General features: G+C 42.6%; 1 protein-coding gene across 1 annotated transcript in view; it reads left to right on the plus strand.

Annotated features, from left to right (window-relative positions):
* Positions 1-1,939: 1,939 nt before the first annotated feature.
* Positions 1,940-17,503, plus strand: part of capn7 (calpain 7) — a 40,710-nt gene continuing 25,146 nt past the window's right edge. Inside the window, exons 1-10 of the mRNA XM_078539384.1 lie at positions 1,940-2,166; positions 4,920-5,028; positions 5,264-5,427; positions 5,564-5,631; positions 10,333-10,536; positions 11,014-11,100; positions 12,829-12,955; positions 13,593-13,678; positions 14,374-14,467; positions 15,929-16,075. Of these exons, the coding sequence (XP_078395510.1) occupies positions 2,065-2,166; positions 4,920-5,028; positions 5,264-5,427; positions 5,564-5,631; positions 10,333-10,536; positions 11,014-11,100; positions 12,829-12,955; positions 13,593-13,678; positions 14,374-14,467; positions 15,929-16,075 (1,188 nt within the window). The 5' untranslated portion in view covers positions 1,940-2,064. The remainder of the gene's footprint in view (positions 2,167-4,919; positions 5,029-5,263; positions 5,428-5,563; positions 5,632-10,332; positions 10,537-11,013; positions 11,101-12,828; positions 12,956-13,592; positions 13,679-14,373; positions 14,468-15,928; positions 16,076-17,503) is intronic.

Consider the following 17,503-nt stretch of genomic DNA (forward strand, 5'->3'; position numbering starts at 1 on the left):
CCCTTCCAGTTAGTGACTTCCAGACTCCCATCACCCTCTGGGTGAAAAGATTTCTCCTCAACTCCCCTCTTTACCTTCTACCTCTTACCTTAAATCTATGCCCCCTGGTTATTGAACCCTCTACTAATGGAAAAAGTGCCTTCCTATCCACCCTATCTATGCCCCTCAGAATCTATACACCTCTATCAGGTCCCCTCTCAATCTTCACTGCTCCAAGAAAAACAACCCCAGCCTATCCAATCTTTCCTCTTGACTCTGACCCTCCAGCCAGGCAGTATCTTGGTAAATCTCCTCTGCACCATCTCCAGTGCAACCACATCCTTCCTATAATTTGGTGACCAGAACTACTGTGAGAAACCCCAAGTACTCCAGTTGTGGCCTAACCAGTGTGTTATACAGTTCCAGCATAACCTCCCTGCTCTTGTCTTCTATACCTAAGCTAATAAAGGCAAGTATCCCATATGCTTTCTTAACCACTCTATCTACCTGCCCTGCTACCTTCAAGGATCTGTGGATATGCGCACGAAGGTCGCTTTGATCTTCAGTACTTTCCAGGGTCCTATCACTCATTGTGTAATCCCTTGCCTTGTTAGCTCTCCCCAAGTGCATTACTTCACACTTTGCTGGGTTAAATTCCATTTGCCACTGCACTGCCCACCTGACCAGTCCATTGATGTCCTCCTGCAGTTTACAGCTATCCTCCTCACTATTTACCATCCTACCAATTTTTATTTCAACTTGATCATACCCCCTACATTTAAGTCCAAATCATTTATGTATGCCACAGCAAGGGCTCCAGCACCAAGCCCTTGGTACCCCACTGGAAACAGACTTCCAGTCACAGAAAAATCCCTCTATCATCACCCTCTGCTTCCTGCCTCTCAGCCAATTTTGGATCCAATATGCCACTTTGCCTTGGATCCCATAGGCTCTTACTTTCTTGACCAGTCTGCCATGAGGAACCTTATCAAAAGCCTTGCTAAAGTCCATGTAGACCACATCAATGCATTACCCTCATCAGCATTCCTGGTTACCTCCTCAAAAAATTCGATCAAATTTGTCAAACACAACTTTCCCTTAACAAATCCATGCTGACTATCCCTGATTAATCCATGTCTCTCCAAGCGCAGATATATTCTGTTCCTCAGAATTCTTTATAGTAACTTCCCCACCACCGAGGTTAGACTGACTGGTCTGTAATTTCCTGGTCTAACCCTTCTTCCCTTTTTTAATAATGGGATAAGGTTAGCAGTGCTCCAGTTCTCTGGCACCCCATCTGTGACCAGAGAGGATTGGAAAATCACTGTCAGGGCCCCTGACATCTCTTCCCGTGCCTCCCTCATTTTCCCATGAGTTCCTGTTCTCAGAAGTCCTTTTACAATAGCTGCATGAGCAAAACCACAGCAGGGGACCCAACTGTTGTCAGGTAAATACAATAACATCTGAAGAAATCATGTGACAAACTGACACAATCATGCACCACATGGACAAATGTCATACAATCAAACCTCCAGAATGACTCCAACCAGAGTTTGAAGGGTCATGTGGACCCGAAACATCGACTCTTTTGTTCTCCACCGATGCTGCCGGACCTGCTGAGTTTTTCCAGGTAATTCTGTTTTTGTTTAGTAATTATAGGATGGGCAGGGCTTTGGTTTAAAGTCTTATACAATGGCACCTCTGACAATGCAGCAATCCTACAGTACTGCACTGGTATAGGCCTTGATTATATGATTATGTCTTTAGAGTAGGATTTGAATCCACAACCTTCTGACTCAGAGCCAAGACTAACATTAGATAAACCAACATTTACACACTGATGGATACTTTTTATTTCCAACTTTTGGAAGCAACCTGGCCGCTTCTATTGACATCTTCATTCATCCAATCAGAAAAAGGTTTGACTCTGCCCCGCCCCCCCCCGCCCTGGGCCGGGGTCAGCCGGAAGCGGAAGTAGTTGCCGTGATCCCGGTTGATCCAGAGCTCTGGAGGAAGAGGGCGGTGGGCTCTGTGTTTTCACTCAGGAAGAGAGTGGTGCCCCGGGGCGGGGGTGAAGGCAGCACCATGGACCCGAGCGCCTTGGAGCAGGACGCCGTCAAATTCGCCCAGGTGGCGGTGAGAAGCGACCAGGGCGGCCGCTTCACTGAGGCCGTGTTTTATTACAAGGTGAGCCCGCCGGGGTGGCGGTGCTGGTGGGAGGCGGGCCGGAGGAGTGCTAGGGGCCGGCCGGGGTCCTGGGGCTGGGGCTAGAAGGGGAAGTGGGGGCGGGGGGGCTAGAAGGGGAAGGGAGGGGGGGCGGGGGGGCTGGAAGGGAGGGGGGGCGGGGGGGCTAGAAGGGGAAGGGAGGGGGGGCGGGGGGGCTAGAAGGGGAAGGGAGGGGGGGCGGGGGGGCTAGAAGGGGAAGGGAGGGGGGGCGGGGGGGCTAGAAGGGGAAGGGAGGGGGGGCGGGGGGGCAGTGGATGCTTGGCGAGCCAGTGGGGAATGGATGATCCGGGAACACCGGTGGAGGTCTAGGGGTTGACCTGGGACTAAGGGACCATGGGTGGCTTGGGGTGGGGTGGATGGCTTCGGGACTGTTGTGTACTGATGGACTCCGGGCCAGATTGGCCAGAGAGTTGGCAATACAGGGATTCTGCTGCCAATGTGTGTGTGTGTGAGGCTCCCTTTGGAGGGGTGTGCCTGTGAGAGTCCTGTTGGGACTTCTACCACTTGGGGCAGCAGGCAAATGGGAACACCACCACCTGTAAGTTTCCTTCCATGTCGCACACCATTCTGACTTGGAAATATGTAGCCATTCCTTCGTCACTGGGTCAAAATGCTGGAACGCCCTATCTAACCCCTGTGGGAGTGGATGATCCATCTCGGCCCCCTCCGGAGGTCCCCAGCATCACAGGTGCCAGTCTTCAGCCAATTTGATTCCTTCCAAGTGGTATCAAGAAATGGCTGAAGGCACTGGATACTGAAAAGGCTATGGGCCCTGACAACGTTCTGGCAATACTACTTGCTACAGAACTTGCCGCGGCCCAAGCCAAGCTGTTCCAGTACAGCTACAACACTGGCATCTACCCGGCTATATGGAAAATTGCCCAGGCCTGTCGTGTACACGCAACGCAGGACAAATCCAACGTGGACAATTACCGCCCCATCAGTCTACTCTCGATCATCAGTAAAGTAATGGAAGAGTTCATTAACAGTGCTGTCAAGCGGCACTTGCTTAGCAATAAGTTGATCACTGAAGCCAGTTTGGATTCCGCCAGGGCCACTCAGCTCCTGACCTAATTATAGCCTTGGTTCAAACATGGACAAAAGAGCTGAACTGGTGAGGTGAGAGTGACTTCCCTTGTCATCAAGGCCGCATTTGACCAAGTGTGGCATCAAGGAGCCCTAGCAAAACTGGAGTCAATGGAAATCGGGGAAAACTCTCCGCTATTTGGAGCCATACCTAGCACAAAGGAAGATGGTTGTGGTAGTTGGAGGTCAGTCATCTCAGCTCCGGGACATCTCTGCAGGAGTTCCTCAGGATAGTGTCCTTCGCCCAATGATCTTCAGCTGCTTCATCAATGACCTTCCGTCCATCATAAGGTCAGAAGTGGGGATGTTCGCAGCTGATTGCACAATGTCCAGCACCATTCGCGACTCCTCAGATACTGAAGCAGTCCGTGTCCAAATGCAGCAAGACCTGGACAATTAAAGTAGCAAGTAATATTCGTGCCACACAAGTGCCAGGCAATGACCATCTCCAACAAGAGAGAACCCAACCATTGCCCCTTGACATTTAATGGCATTACCATCACTGAATTATCCACTATCAATATCCATGGGGTTACTATTGACCAGAAACTGAACTGGACTAGCCATATAAATTCTGTGGCTGCAACAGCAGGTCAGAGGCTAGGAATCCTGCTATGAGTAGCTCACCGCTTGACTCCCCAAAGCCTAGCAACCATCCCATGAGGCACAAGTCAGGAATGTGATGGAATACTCCCCCACTTTCCTGGATGAGTGCAGCCCCCACAACACTCATGAAGCTTGACACCGTCCAGGACAAAGCAGCCCGCTTGATTGGCGCCACATCCACAAACATTCACTCCTTCCACCACCAACGCACAGTAGCAGCAGTATATGCCATCTACAAGATGCACAAGAATTCACCAAGGTTTCTTAGACAGCATCTTCCAAACCCACGACCACTACCATCTAGAAGGACAAGAGCAGCGGAACCACCACCTGGAAGTTCCCCTCCAACTCACTCACCAGCCTGACTTGGAAATATATCGCCACTCCATCAGTCGCTGGGTCAAAATCCTGGAACTTCCTTTCTAACAGCACTGTGGATGTACCTACACCACATGGACTGCAGCGGTTCAAGAAGGCAGCTTACCACCACCTTCTCTAGGGATGGGTAATAAATGCTGGCCCAGCCAGCGAAGCCCACATCCTGCGAATGAATAAAAAAAACACATGGACTCCAGCAATTCAAGAAGGCAGTTGACCACCACCTTGTTGAAGATAATTGGGAATGGGTAATAATTGCTGGCCTTGCCAGAGATGCCCACATCCCATGAACAAATTTAAAAATAAATTCAATACTGTCTTTCAGATGAGATATAAAAGGTATCATGACACTATTTGAAGCAGAGCAAAAGAGTTCACCCAGGTTCCCTGGCCACTATTCACTAAAACAGTTTATCTGATCATATCTCTTTGCTGTTTGAGGGAACTTGCTGTGTGAACATTGGCTGCTGCATTTCCTACATTTACACCTCAAAATACTCCATTGTTAGTACTTTGAGGCATGTTACCGTTGTGGAAGGCCCTGTACATTTGCAAGTCCTCCTTTTGTATTCTTTTGGAAGTATGTGCCTAAAAAGAGTTAATCTCCGTGTCTGTGTCTACTGAAACAAGTATTTATTTTGTAGGAAGCTGCCCAAGCATTAATATGCGCTAGTACGGCTGGATCGAAGTTGGATGGTATTCAGGAGAAAATAAATGAGTACCTGGACCGAGTACAAGCTCTTTACTCTGCAGGTTTGTACAATTCACATTGAAAGTATGAATAACTCATGACCACTTATACCCCACCTGTATCACAGCACTGCTAACCAAAATAAGTAGAATCATGCGCAGTGAAGCTTAAAAATTGTTTTAGCATTTTACTTCTGATCACCCATTTGCAGTGTTTTGTGGTTTGAACATATATGTATTCTAAAAATTTGAAAGAATGCTGACAACTCTAAATGTTGATATCTTTGCAAATTTTAAGTTCAAGCACAGAGCAACACAGGAGCCCCTCTGAAGACAAAGCAGCAGATGGATCTGGAGCGTGCTCACTTCCTGGTCACACAAGCATTTGACGAAGATGAGAAGGGCAATGCAGATGAGGCTGTAGAATTGTACACTGAAGGTGTTGAATTGTGCTTGAAAACAGTGAGTAAACGGTAGAATCATAAAACAAATTGGAACACAAATACATCATGTTGTTATGTATGCATGTGACCAAATTTAATTTGAAGGACTAAACACAGTAGAGAACTAAGCTTATATGCTGTATTTTTCATCCTAGGCTAATGAAACCTCTGATCAAACACTGCAGGGTAAATTGAAACAGTTAGCTCGACAAGCACTGGACAGGTGAGTCACATTTTGCTCTCTGGCAGACCTACTTCTGAACTATTTTACATGTCAAGACAAAGAGCATTTCCCTTTCAGGCATGTTTGTGCATCTTGCATACAGTGCCATGTCAGCTACAGCATGACCAGCTGTGGAACAAAATTCCCTCCGCTTTATTCTAATGATGTACCTTAATTCCAAACTCTCAAAAAAGCATACCTCTATTGCATTTGCTATCCTAATTCTGAGCGAGATGGTATTTGCTGCTGAATTATTGCTGCAATTTGTGCTATTGTTTTGACAGGGACTGGGCTTGTACAACGTAAGTTCATTTCAGCTAGGACTGCCACAGTCAACTCTGTCGATGCCTTAGTTGTTGTTTTTGTCTAGATGTAAACCTAGAAGTGAAAATACAATGCGCTGATCTACTGAGCCCCTGTAGCACCCTTCTTCCTTACTCAGGAGAGCATCCGGTTTGGTTCTTCATTCTTTACTGATGTGAACAAGTGCCCTTGTGTGCCATACTCTTGTAAGTGATGTATTTTGACTACCAGAGATGGTGACTTGAAGTCAGCTAGTGATGCTTTAGCTTCTACAGTTACAATGCACTTAATTTAAAATAGTTGAGAAGTAACTTATTGCGATGCTTTCCTGCAGGGAAAGAGGTTCCTTGTTTGAAGAAATCATTTTTTTCTATTCATTCATGGGATGTGGATGTCACTGGCGAGGCCAGTGTTTGTTGCTCATTCCTTAATTGCCCTTGATTCAGCTACATCGCTGGGGGTCTGGAGTCAAATGTAGGCCGGACCAGGTAAAGGGAACTTCCATAAAGGACATTAGTGAACCAGATGGGTTTTTACAACAATTGATTATAATTTCACGTTACCATCACCAAAACCTGCTTTCAATTCCACATTTAATTAATTGAAGTTAAATTCCACCAGCTGCAGGGTGGGATTTGAATCCATGTCCCCTGACCATTAGCCTGGACGTCTGGATTACCAATCATAACATTACCACTAAGCCACCATTTCCCCCAGCCTGTTAAGCTGTATTGTTTCATTTTGGTTTCAATAAGTTTTGCAGATCAATCTATTAGATTTCTAGCTGTCTTATTACAAATCGAACTTCTCTATTTATAAAATGGCCCTAGTATCTGAGTGAAAAATTTGGAATTCAAGTTTCTGCGAGGAGAGGCTTTAGTAAGTGAGACTTTTTCCCTTTTATAAGGTGTTATCTGAATATTGTAGTTGAAGATTTTCACTGAGAGTCTGTGTAAATTGAGTCTATATTCTTGAAGTTTGGAAGAATGAGAGGCAGTTTCATCGAAACTTACAAGATTTTGAGGGGGCTTGATAGGGTGCAGGGTGACCAAGGGTGGCAACTGAACATCCAGGGGTATTCAATATTTAGGAAGGACAGACAAATAGGGAAAGGAGGTGAGGTAGCATTGTTAGTAAAGGAGGAAATAAATGCAATAGTGAGGAAGGATATTGGCTCAGAGAATCATGATATGGAATCTTGTTTGAGTGGAGATAAAAAAACACCAAGGGGCAGAAAATGTTGGTAGGGGTTGTATATAAACCCCCAAACAGTAATAGAGATGTAAGCAAAGGCATTATTCAGGAAATTAGAGGCACATGCAATAAGGGTACAACTGTAATCATGGATGACTTCAATCTACATATAGATTGGACAAACCAAACTAGCAATAATACTGTGGAGGAGGATGTCTTGGAGTGTGTACATGATGGTATTTTAGACCAATACATTGAGGAACGAACAAAAGAGCAGGCTATCCTAGTCTGTGTATTGTGCAATGAGAAAGGATTAATTAACAATCTTGTTGTGCCAAGGGGTCCCTTGGGGGAGAGCGACCATAAAATTATAGAATTGTTCATTAGGATGGAGAGTGAAGAAGTTGAATCCGAAACTAGGGTCCTGAATCCAAATAAAGGGAACTATGAGGGTCTGAGGCACGAATTGGCAATGATGGATTGGGGAACCTTCCTAAAAGGGTTGACAATGCATAGGCAATGGCTAATATCTAAGGAACGTACGCATGAATTACAACAGTTATTCATTCCTGTCTGGCGCAAAAATAAAACAGGGAAGGTGGCTCAACCATGGTTTACAAAAGAAATTAGGAATAGTATTAGATCCAAAGACGAGACACATAAAATTGCCAGAAAAGGCAGCAAGCCTGAGGATTGGGAGCAGTTTAGAATTCAGCAAAAGTGGACAAAAAGATTGATCAAGAAGGGGAAAATGGAGTATGAGAATAAACTTGCAAGGAACATAAAAACTGACTGTAAAAATTTCTACAAATATGTTAAGAGAAAAAGATTAGTGAAGACAAATGTCGGTCCCTTACAGAAAATTATAATGGGGAACAAAGAGATGGCAGAAGAATTGAACACGTATTTTGGTTCTGTCTTCACAGAAGAGGATACGATTTCCCAGAAATGTTAGGGAACCAAGGGTCTAGTGAGAGGGAGGAATTGAAGAAATCAGTATTAGTAAAAAGATGGCGCTAGAGAAATTAATGGGGTTAAAGGCTGAAAAATCTCCAGAGCCTAATAATCTACATCCCAGAGTACTAAAGGAAGTTGCCCTGGAAATATTGGATGCATTGGTGGTCATCTTCCAAAATTCTATAGACTCTGGAGCCGTTCCTACAGATTGGAGGGTAGCAAATGTAACCCCACTGTTTAAAAAAGGAGGGAGGGAAAACACAGAATTACAGACCAGTTAACCTAACATTAGTAATGGGGAAAATGCTCGAGTCTGTTATAAAACACGTGATAACAGAACACTTGAAAAGCATTAACAGGATTAGACAAAGTCAGCTAGGGTTTATGAAAAGGAAATCATGCTTAACTAATCTACTGGAGTTTTTTGAGGATGTAACTCTTCGAATAGATAAGGGAGAACTAGTGGATGTGTATTTGGATTTCAAGAAGGCTTTTGATAAGGTCCCACATAAGAGGCTAGTGGGCAAAATTAAAGCACATGGGATTGGGGGTAATATACTAGCATGGATTGAGAATTGGTTGACAGACCGAGAGTGCTGCAGGCGGTGACTAATGGTGCACCACAGGGGTCAGTGCTTGGGCCCCAGCTATTCACGGTATACATAAATGACTTGGATGAGGGAACCAAATACAATATTTCCAAGTTTGCTGATGACACAAAACTGGATGGGGTTGTGAGGAGGATGCAAGGAGGCTCCAGGGCGATATAGACAAGTTGTGTGTGTGGGCAAACACATGGCAGAGACAGTATAGCATAGATAAATGTGAAATGATATGCTTCAGTGTGAAAAACAGAAAGGCAGAGTATTATTTAAATGGTGATATATTGGGAAATGTGGATGTACAAAGGGATCTGGGTGTCCTTGTATGCCAGTCAATGAAAGGTGCAGCAAGCAATTAGGAAGGCAAATGGTGTGTTGGCTTTCATTGCAAGAGGGCTTGAGTTCAGAAGTAGGGATGTCTTACTGCAGTTATGCAGGGCCTTGGTGAGACCACACCTGGAGTAATGCGTGTAGTTTTGGTCTCCCTGCCTAAGAAAGGATACACTTGCCAAAGAGGGAGTGCAGCAAAGGTTCACTAGGCTGATACCGGGGATGGCAGGACTGTTGTCTGAGAAGAGATTGGTTCGACTGGGCCTGTATTCACTAGAGTTTAGAAGAATGAGAGGGTACCTGATTGAAAAGTATAAAATTCAAACAGGGCTAGACAGACTAGATGTAGGGAGGATGTTTCCCCTGGTTGGAGAGCCTAGAACCAGGGGCCACAGTCTCAAAATATGGGGCAGGCCATTTAGGACTGAGATGAAAAATTTCTTCATTCAGAGGGTGGTCAACCTGTGGAATTCTCTACCACAGAAAGCTATGGAGGCCAGATTACTGAGTATATTCAAGAAAGAAATTGATACATTTTTGGATATTAGGGGCATCAAGGGGCCTAGAGAGAAAGCGGGAATATGGCGTTGGGATAGAAAATCAGCCATGATCATATTGAATGGCAAAGCAGGCTCGAAGGGCCGAATGGCCTACTCCTGCTCCTAGTTTATGTAGATGCTGAGAGATTGTTTCTGCTGGTCAGGACGTCTAAAATGTGGGGCTGATCATTTAGGACTGAGATGAGGAGAAATTACTTCACTCAAAGGGTTGTAAATCTTTGGAATTCTCTACCCCAAAGGACCATGGATGCTCCAACGCTGAATACATTTAAGGCTGGGATGGACAGATTTTTGGGTCTCGGCATTGAGGGATCGCGGGAGCAAGCGGAAAAGTAGAGTTGAAGCCCAAGATCAGTGCTGTGGAATCTTTTACCCGATAGGGTAACGGGGCCTCAGTTTAATGTCTCATCAGAAAGTCAGCACCTCTGCCACCAGTATAGCACCCCCTCAGAGTGTCAGCCTAGATTTTTGTGTCAAGTCCTGGAGTAGAACTTAAACCCACAACTTTCTGACTGAGAAACATGACTGCTACCAACTGAGCCACTGCTGATACGCTTATTAATTCTTGGAATATTGGCATTGCTGTCTATTATTACCCATCCCAAATTGCCCTTGATGGTGATGGTGTTCCCATGCCTATGTGTCCTGCCCCTCCCAAGCCACCTCTTAGGAGGTAGAGGCCATGGATTTGGAAGCTGCTTTTAACTTTTTTTTATAACTTTGTCTGCTGTTCTTTACATTTATTTCTCATATAGAGCTGAAGCATTAAAAGACTCTGTGTCCAAAATACCTGCAGAAAGGAAACACAGTACAGGGAAACAGAGTCAGCCGGTTCGAACTTTCCAGCCCCTGGGACCAGACTTTTCGCTGAACGATAAACCACAGTTATCTAGAGTTCAGGGTAGTGAACATTCGACTCATGGCCAGCTTTACTCCACAGAGGAAATTGAGGTGCTACGGTGAGAATACCTTAAAATCAGCTGGGTACTGATATCGGGAAACACTTCGCACAAATGGTGATTAGAATGAAGAAGTTTGCATTTACGTAGTGCCTTTCATAGTCTCAGGGCATCCCAAAACACTGGAGAAGCACTGAAGAACTTTTGAAATGTACCCACTGTTGTAATTTAGGAAACATACCAACCAATTTGTCCCTAGCTGCGTTGTCTTTTAAGTCTTTCTGCTTTGAATGGGTGTAGGCACTCACAAATTGAATGTCTTGATTCACAACGTATTAAATTTAGTTATACTTGCTCTTGCAGTAAAATGTTGTAACTCATTTTACTGATTGCATTGATCTTTAATTTTGGGAAGTGAATTCTTTTTCGGATGCACTTATTAATGTAACTTTTGAAGAGAAGGTAATGTTGAACCTATGTATTATTTAAACCTTACCTTTTCATTTTATGGTTAAATCAGTTCATTTTGTCTTTCAGGAAAACGTCTAAGATCAATAGAATTGAATATGTGCCTTTCATGAGCGTGGATCTCAAAGAGCGATTTGCATTTCCGATACCATTCTCGTAAGCTGTTTGTGTTTCTGATGTAAAACTTGCATGTCAAAACCCAAGAGCTCTTAATGCATCAGCTTTTGAATTTTGCAGCATTCGGTGCATATAAGGGAATTAATTATTTTTTTTTTATTTCTTGCCGTACCGTAACGAGATAAGGAAGGCTATTTTTGTCATCTAAATACAAGGCTCATCTTTTCTCTTTGTGACGCTGTGTACACATGCCTAATTAAATATATCAGACAGTATGTTTGTTGGGCCAACTTTGTTGGGCCCTTCAACTTTGACATGAAGATTTAGTGTTGGAAGTTTTGGAATCCACCGACTTGTCAAGAAGTCCCCCAATCCTTTGAAGATTAACTGGGAAAGTAGTTTATTTAAAGAAAAAAATCAGAGGAGGTAACTGAAATTTTGTATTGTTTTAATGAGTAACTGGAGATGTAAGATGTTCCAGCAGCTTGTCACAGACGATGAAGTGTTTGGCAGGCGAGTGGCAAAAAAATTGCATTTCAGATATAATTGATTTTTTTTTCATTTCCTTGATGCAAAACAAAGAAGAAACCTGGGCTTTCTTCAGAATCTGAGAGCTGCTGAATATTTATTCTAATTTGCATTCTTGCCGTGGGCAGTATGCACTCGACCTTAGCAGAAATAATACATTGTATATTACGTTTTGCAAAGGAAATACTTGCATTTACATAGCACCTTTTGCAACCATAGGACACCCCACAACCAGCTAAATACTTTTTCAATATAATCACTATTGTAATGTAAGAAACACAACAGCCAATTTACACACGGCAAGATCCCACAACAGCAGTGAGAATAATGACCAGGTAATCCGTTCATGATGTTGGTTAAGGGATAAACATTGATTGCTCCTGCTCTTATTTGAATAATGCCATGGAATTGTTTACATCCAATCGAGAGTTTAACTTCTCACCTCTGACATTGCATCACTCCCTCAGTACTGTACTGAAGTGTCAATTTAGGGTATGTACTAAAGTCTCTGGAGTAGGGCTTGAACCTACAATACTGACTCGGGTGAGAGTGCTATCACTGAGCCAAGGCTGGCACTTTGTAGAACTTCTGTGCTTCAAAACAATATTATCTGACTTACCATAAGTAATGTCAAGGGAGATTGTTATTTATAGAAAATGAGGGAGTGTTTATTCTGTCTCCCTCCAGGTACCAGACTTTGTTACAGCTGCAAAACAAGTTTTTGTTTAAAGAGATATAAAGCCAGTCACTTAAGCAGCAGTCTGCAACCAGGATTTTTCAAACAGCACAGCTCCCTCATCAAACCATCAAATTTATTGACCTAAGGCTTTACCTATTTAACAACAATGTTGAGGTAATCAGATGTTTAGGAAAACCAGTGGTGGTGATTATTTGCAAAACTCTGAACATTGCTTTTCACTAAACATATGTGAACAGGCACAAGCTTCCACAAGTCTTAAACTCAATTTAGGAAGCTTACATTCATCTTTGCCTGCATCCCTGTCCCAGGCCAGTCCTTGTTTAACCTTTTTTTAAAAATTTGACTTTCTTTTGTAAATCAAGCCACCAGCTCCACATCCAGCCTTAGTGTCTGCAAAGTCTCAGCTAGATATCAACTTTCACCCTGAGTCATGGGCCTTTACCTCCACTCTGAACTGTCTCCCCACAAGAAGAGCTCCTCTCCACTCCAGTCGCCGGTTAGGGAGATCTGCTTTACGAAGTCATCTCTTGTTTTTCCAGGGACAGAGCTGGCAAACTGGTATTGTCACCAAAGCAGAAAGCATTATTTTCCCGATGGGTCCGACCAGATGACCTCTGCAACAACCCTACAATGATCTATACTGTGTCTAGTTTTAGTATAAAGCAGGTCAGTCTTTTAAGGTCATTTTCATCTGTTCACTTTTACTTGTTTTAAATGTCAGTTAAGTTCATAAGGACCTTGTTGCCCAATTCCATTTTGTTCTGTTTCTAACTGAGCAATTCTAGCAATGCTAGAAAGTACCTCCTCCCAAAAAGCTATGGATGTTGGAGGGGGGGGTGTCAATGGAAATTTTCAAATCTACGATTGATAAACCTTTGGCAAATAAACATGTCAAGGGGTATGGAGCTGAGGCGGGGAAATAGATTTAAGATAAAGATCATCCATGATCTAATTGGATGGCAGGACAGACTGTCTCGCTCTTGTTCCCAACGGTTTTTGAAAAATGCCAATGTAGTTTTGCCTGCTTGCCTTCATAAATGATGTGTTATGTAAGGTCAGTTCCTCTGGTCTAATTGTCTTTTGTACTTATAACATTTCTGCAATGGTAGATGCCAGAATTCACATATCACAGCATTCAATGACTGCCCCCTGCAGGAGATGTTTGGGAAAGCATGCCCTGCAGCTGTAAGAATAGTTCCTATCTTGATGTGTTGGGTTTAAATGAGGAAGCAGCTGGCTGGCTATTTACCAATCCAAAATGTATATGGATATTGATTAATCTTTTAAACACTCTCATTTTCAGACAGTGGTATCAGACTGTTCTTTTGTGGCCTCCCTAGCCATCGGTGCCGCATATGAAAGACGTTACAATAAAAAGTTAATCACAAGGTAGTTAACCTTTGTTTCTTTGCACGATTTTATTTTCAAATGCTTATAACAGACCATAACTCATATAGATCTCTCGTAAGTGGTCCCCTGGGTATCTCCTAATCCGCCTCACTGTCAAATTTTGTCTGTTAACTTTCCTATTAAACACTTTAGGAAGTTCTACTATAATAAAGGTGCTATACAATGCAAATTGTTGTTGTAATTGTATACATAGAGAAGCAAGGATATTTTGAACTTTATCTCTTGCTCTCTGCACAGCAACACTTGTGCATGACAGACCAAGGTGGAAAACGTAATGATTTGTAGGATATTAGTGACGTGATGATACAGCAGCCAATGGTGCCGCGCGGGGTTATGGTGTAGATTTGTATCTTTTGTTCTACACTTACCTAGTTCTTGATTTAAGCTCTGGGATTTAACAGGAGTGCTGAGCAGAAGTTGGGCATATCCTTAGTGGGAGGAAAGCTCAGTAGGAATGATTCCAGACTGCTCCCAAACACCCATGAGCAGCTAGTAGGAGAACGTCATTAGTAGATGCCTGGGAAACGCTTACCCTGCTCCCAGGCAGAGGATTGTACATGGCATAAAAAGACCTTGCACAAAGTAAAAAGGAGAAGATAGTAGAGCTGAGTGCATGTAACCTTGACATCGTACGTTCAATATCTGTTTACCTTTCTTTATATTTCGATCGGCAGTATTATTTATCCTCAGAATAGGAAAGGTGAGCCGGAGTATAATCCCTGTGGGAAATACATGGTAAAGCTCCATATCAATGGTGTTCCCAGAAAGGTAAGCCTATCTCCACACTCTTGACCATTAAGCCAAATGATGTAATCAATTGTTTTCTCTCTTGTCAGTTTGCTTCCCTCCCTTTCTCTGTCAGTTTGCTTCCCTCCCTTTCTCGTAATTAGAAGGTATCGACTCTGGTTCCACTTGCTTGCTTCAGTACATTGAACAAATATCCAGTCCACTTTTATATGAGCCTAGACTCAGACTGTTTGACTCTGAGTCATTGGTTAGTGATTAGGAATTAGAAGCTTAGCTATTTCTCCCCAGCTCCGCACCTTAATAGCTGTGCACTGTCAGTTAAAACCAGCTAGCTCAACATGGACCAGGGATCAAACCTGAGATTTTCCTTTCTCTGTATGACTTAATAATTTTCCAGCTTAACAAGCCAAGACACTGAGGGGACTAGACATTTTGTGTTTATATGTAGTGAATACGTATTGGTAATAGACACGTTAACCTGTGGATATAGTTTATAACTACTGTTTAATCAATTTAAAAATCATTAAAGGTTTAAAAGCAAAATATCAATTAATTTGCTAGTAAAGGTTCGGCAATTCTCAATGTAAAAATTATTTCTAGTTGATAAGAATAGTTCTTCTCTTTTTGCCTTGCTATTTTGTTTTATTTGTCTTTTTACTCAGTATTTTACCCTAATCTGGTTTTGTGATCCATATTTTCTTTGATTTTATGTCACTCTTTATTCTCTCCTGTCCATCATCCACAACTCTTGAGACTTGAGATTGCTAAAAAAAATGTCCTTGGATATTGTGCTCAGAAATACATCCAGAGAAAAGACTTTGGCATCAGCTGGAACCCATTGCCCATCATGAAGAATTTACACCAGAGAAACAGGCCATCAGCCCAACTGGTCCATGCTGGTGTTTTTGCTCTGTACCTCTTTTTGTCTAACCTTATCAGCATACCATTCGCTTTCTTTTCCCCTCATGTACTTATCTAACTTTCCCGTAAATGTTTATGCTATTCACTTCAATTACGCAATGTGCTAGCAAGTTCTACATTCTGACCACTCTAGGTATAAAAATTTCTCCTGAATGCCTTATGGATTTATTGGATTTATCTAAATTATAGTGCTAACCAAAGATGCTAGAATTAATCAACAGCAGTGCGGTGCTGTCAATCTTGTAGCCTGGTCAGTTTCTCTGCATTAAGTAGATTATCCATTAAAGGTAATTCATATATCTTCTGTATCTGGGTTTAGTCATCAATGGATCTATTTTATATTGGAGATTGCTAGTTCACTGGTTTTTGTTCCTACATTGCAGTCAGTGAGTTAGGAGGTGGTCCTTTTTATGTGGCCAAATATTTCCTTATGCATTTCTTCCACCTGTCTACAACCATTGCGTGGCCTGTTGACTGTAGAATGATTTAAAATGTTTGACCTGTCACAAATATTGCACTGAAGTTTAATTGTTTCTTTTTCCCAATTATGCTTCCAAACAGGTGGTCATTGATGACTACTTGCCCGTGGATCACAATGGTGAGCTGCTGTGTTCATACTCCAATAACAAGAATGAACTTTGGGTCTCTTTGATCGAAAAGGCCTACATGAAGGTTATGGGAGGATATGATTTTCCAGGCTCCAACTCTGTAAGTATTAATCGTGATTTCTACCTTGATTTCATTCTCCTCTGATATAACTATTGGCACTGTTGCAAATGATTGATGTCTTTATTACTGAAGTGATGCTGCAAAATAGACAAACTAATTTCAAATGCCCACACATGTGAATTGAGAAAAAATGATTGTAAATATCATCCATTTTTGTGTTGTATGTTACCTTTCCCAGCTCATCCCAATATTTCTGTTTTAATCACCAATCGGTGTGAGGGTGCTGGTGGTTTGTTTTTAAGGGAAGAAAGAACTTCCATTTATATAGAACCTTTCATGACTTCAGGATGTCCATCAGCACTTCACAAACAAAACAGTGCTTTTAAAGCATAGACGCTGTTGTAATGTAGGGAACAAAACCTGCTGAATGTGGCAAAAGGGAGCAGTTGATGCTGCAACCAGCAGAATTTTGTTCTTTACACTCAAGGATACTTGAATTGAGACTCAGATTTGACATGGTGCCTGTAAATGGAGCTAGGAGTGCATTGAACATGAGGCTGCCCAGTAACTTGCTTCACACTTAGGCTGTGGAACAAGGACTTTGCTGAAAGTCAGTGGAAATGGAGTGTGCAAGATTCCTACAGAGAAAGACATTAAGAATCTGTGTGAGGTCTGCGGAAAGAAAGGGGGTTGAGATAGGGAATTGGCTGGAAAGCATACACCGAGATTGGAGAAGAAGCAATGATGAAGGTAGATTTGCGGAAAGAGGGCGACAAACTGAGTGCAAAAGCCAGAGAAAGGGAGAGGAGACATATATCAATGACAAAGAGTTGGAGAATCGGAGTCAAGCAGCTAGACACTAATGAAAAGGAGAGAAATAGCTTATTTTTATCTAAGAATGAAGATTGTTATTGGAATAACTGGCAGTAACAGCATGGCAGAAGATCATTAAGTATAACTTTAATTTATTCTATAACTTCTCAGTTAATTTATAAGGCTGTAATTTGTTAACGATTAGAATAATCACATTTGCTAGTCTTTCTCAATTGCTCGTGAGACTGATTAAACCCACTTATTATGTCATTAAAAATTTAAAACTCAAGGCTGTCAATACTACTTCTACAACCGGTTCTGCCTATTAGACTTTTAATTGTGAAAGCAAATAACCAATTTTCCATAATAAAAGCAAAATACTGCAGATGCTGGCAGTCTGAAATAAAATTGCAAAGTGTTGGAAAAACTCAGCAGGTTTGGCCGCATCTGTGGGGAGAGAAATAAAGTTAATGTTTCAAGTCCAATATGATTCTTCATCTGTGGGACCGTCTACGTCCACCTCAGAGAACAGACGGGGCCTCTGTTTAACATCTTATCCAAAACTGACAGTGCAGTTTTCCCTCAGTGCTGCACTGGAGTACCACCCTAGATTTTTGTGTTCAATTCTCTGGAATTTATAAATTAGGATAGAAT

The sequence above is a fragment of the Cetorhinus maximus genome, chromosome 3 (genome assembly GCF_964194155.1).
Source record: "Cetorhinus maximus chromosome 3, sCetMax3.hap1.1, whole genome shotgun sequence".
Taxonomy (NCBI): Eukaryota; Metazoa; Chordata; class Chondrichthyes; order Lamniformes; family Cetorhinidae; genus Cetorhinus; species Cetorhinus maximus.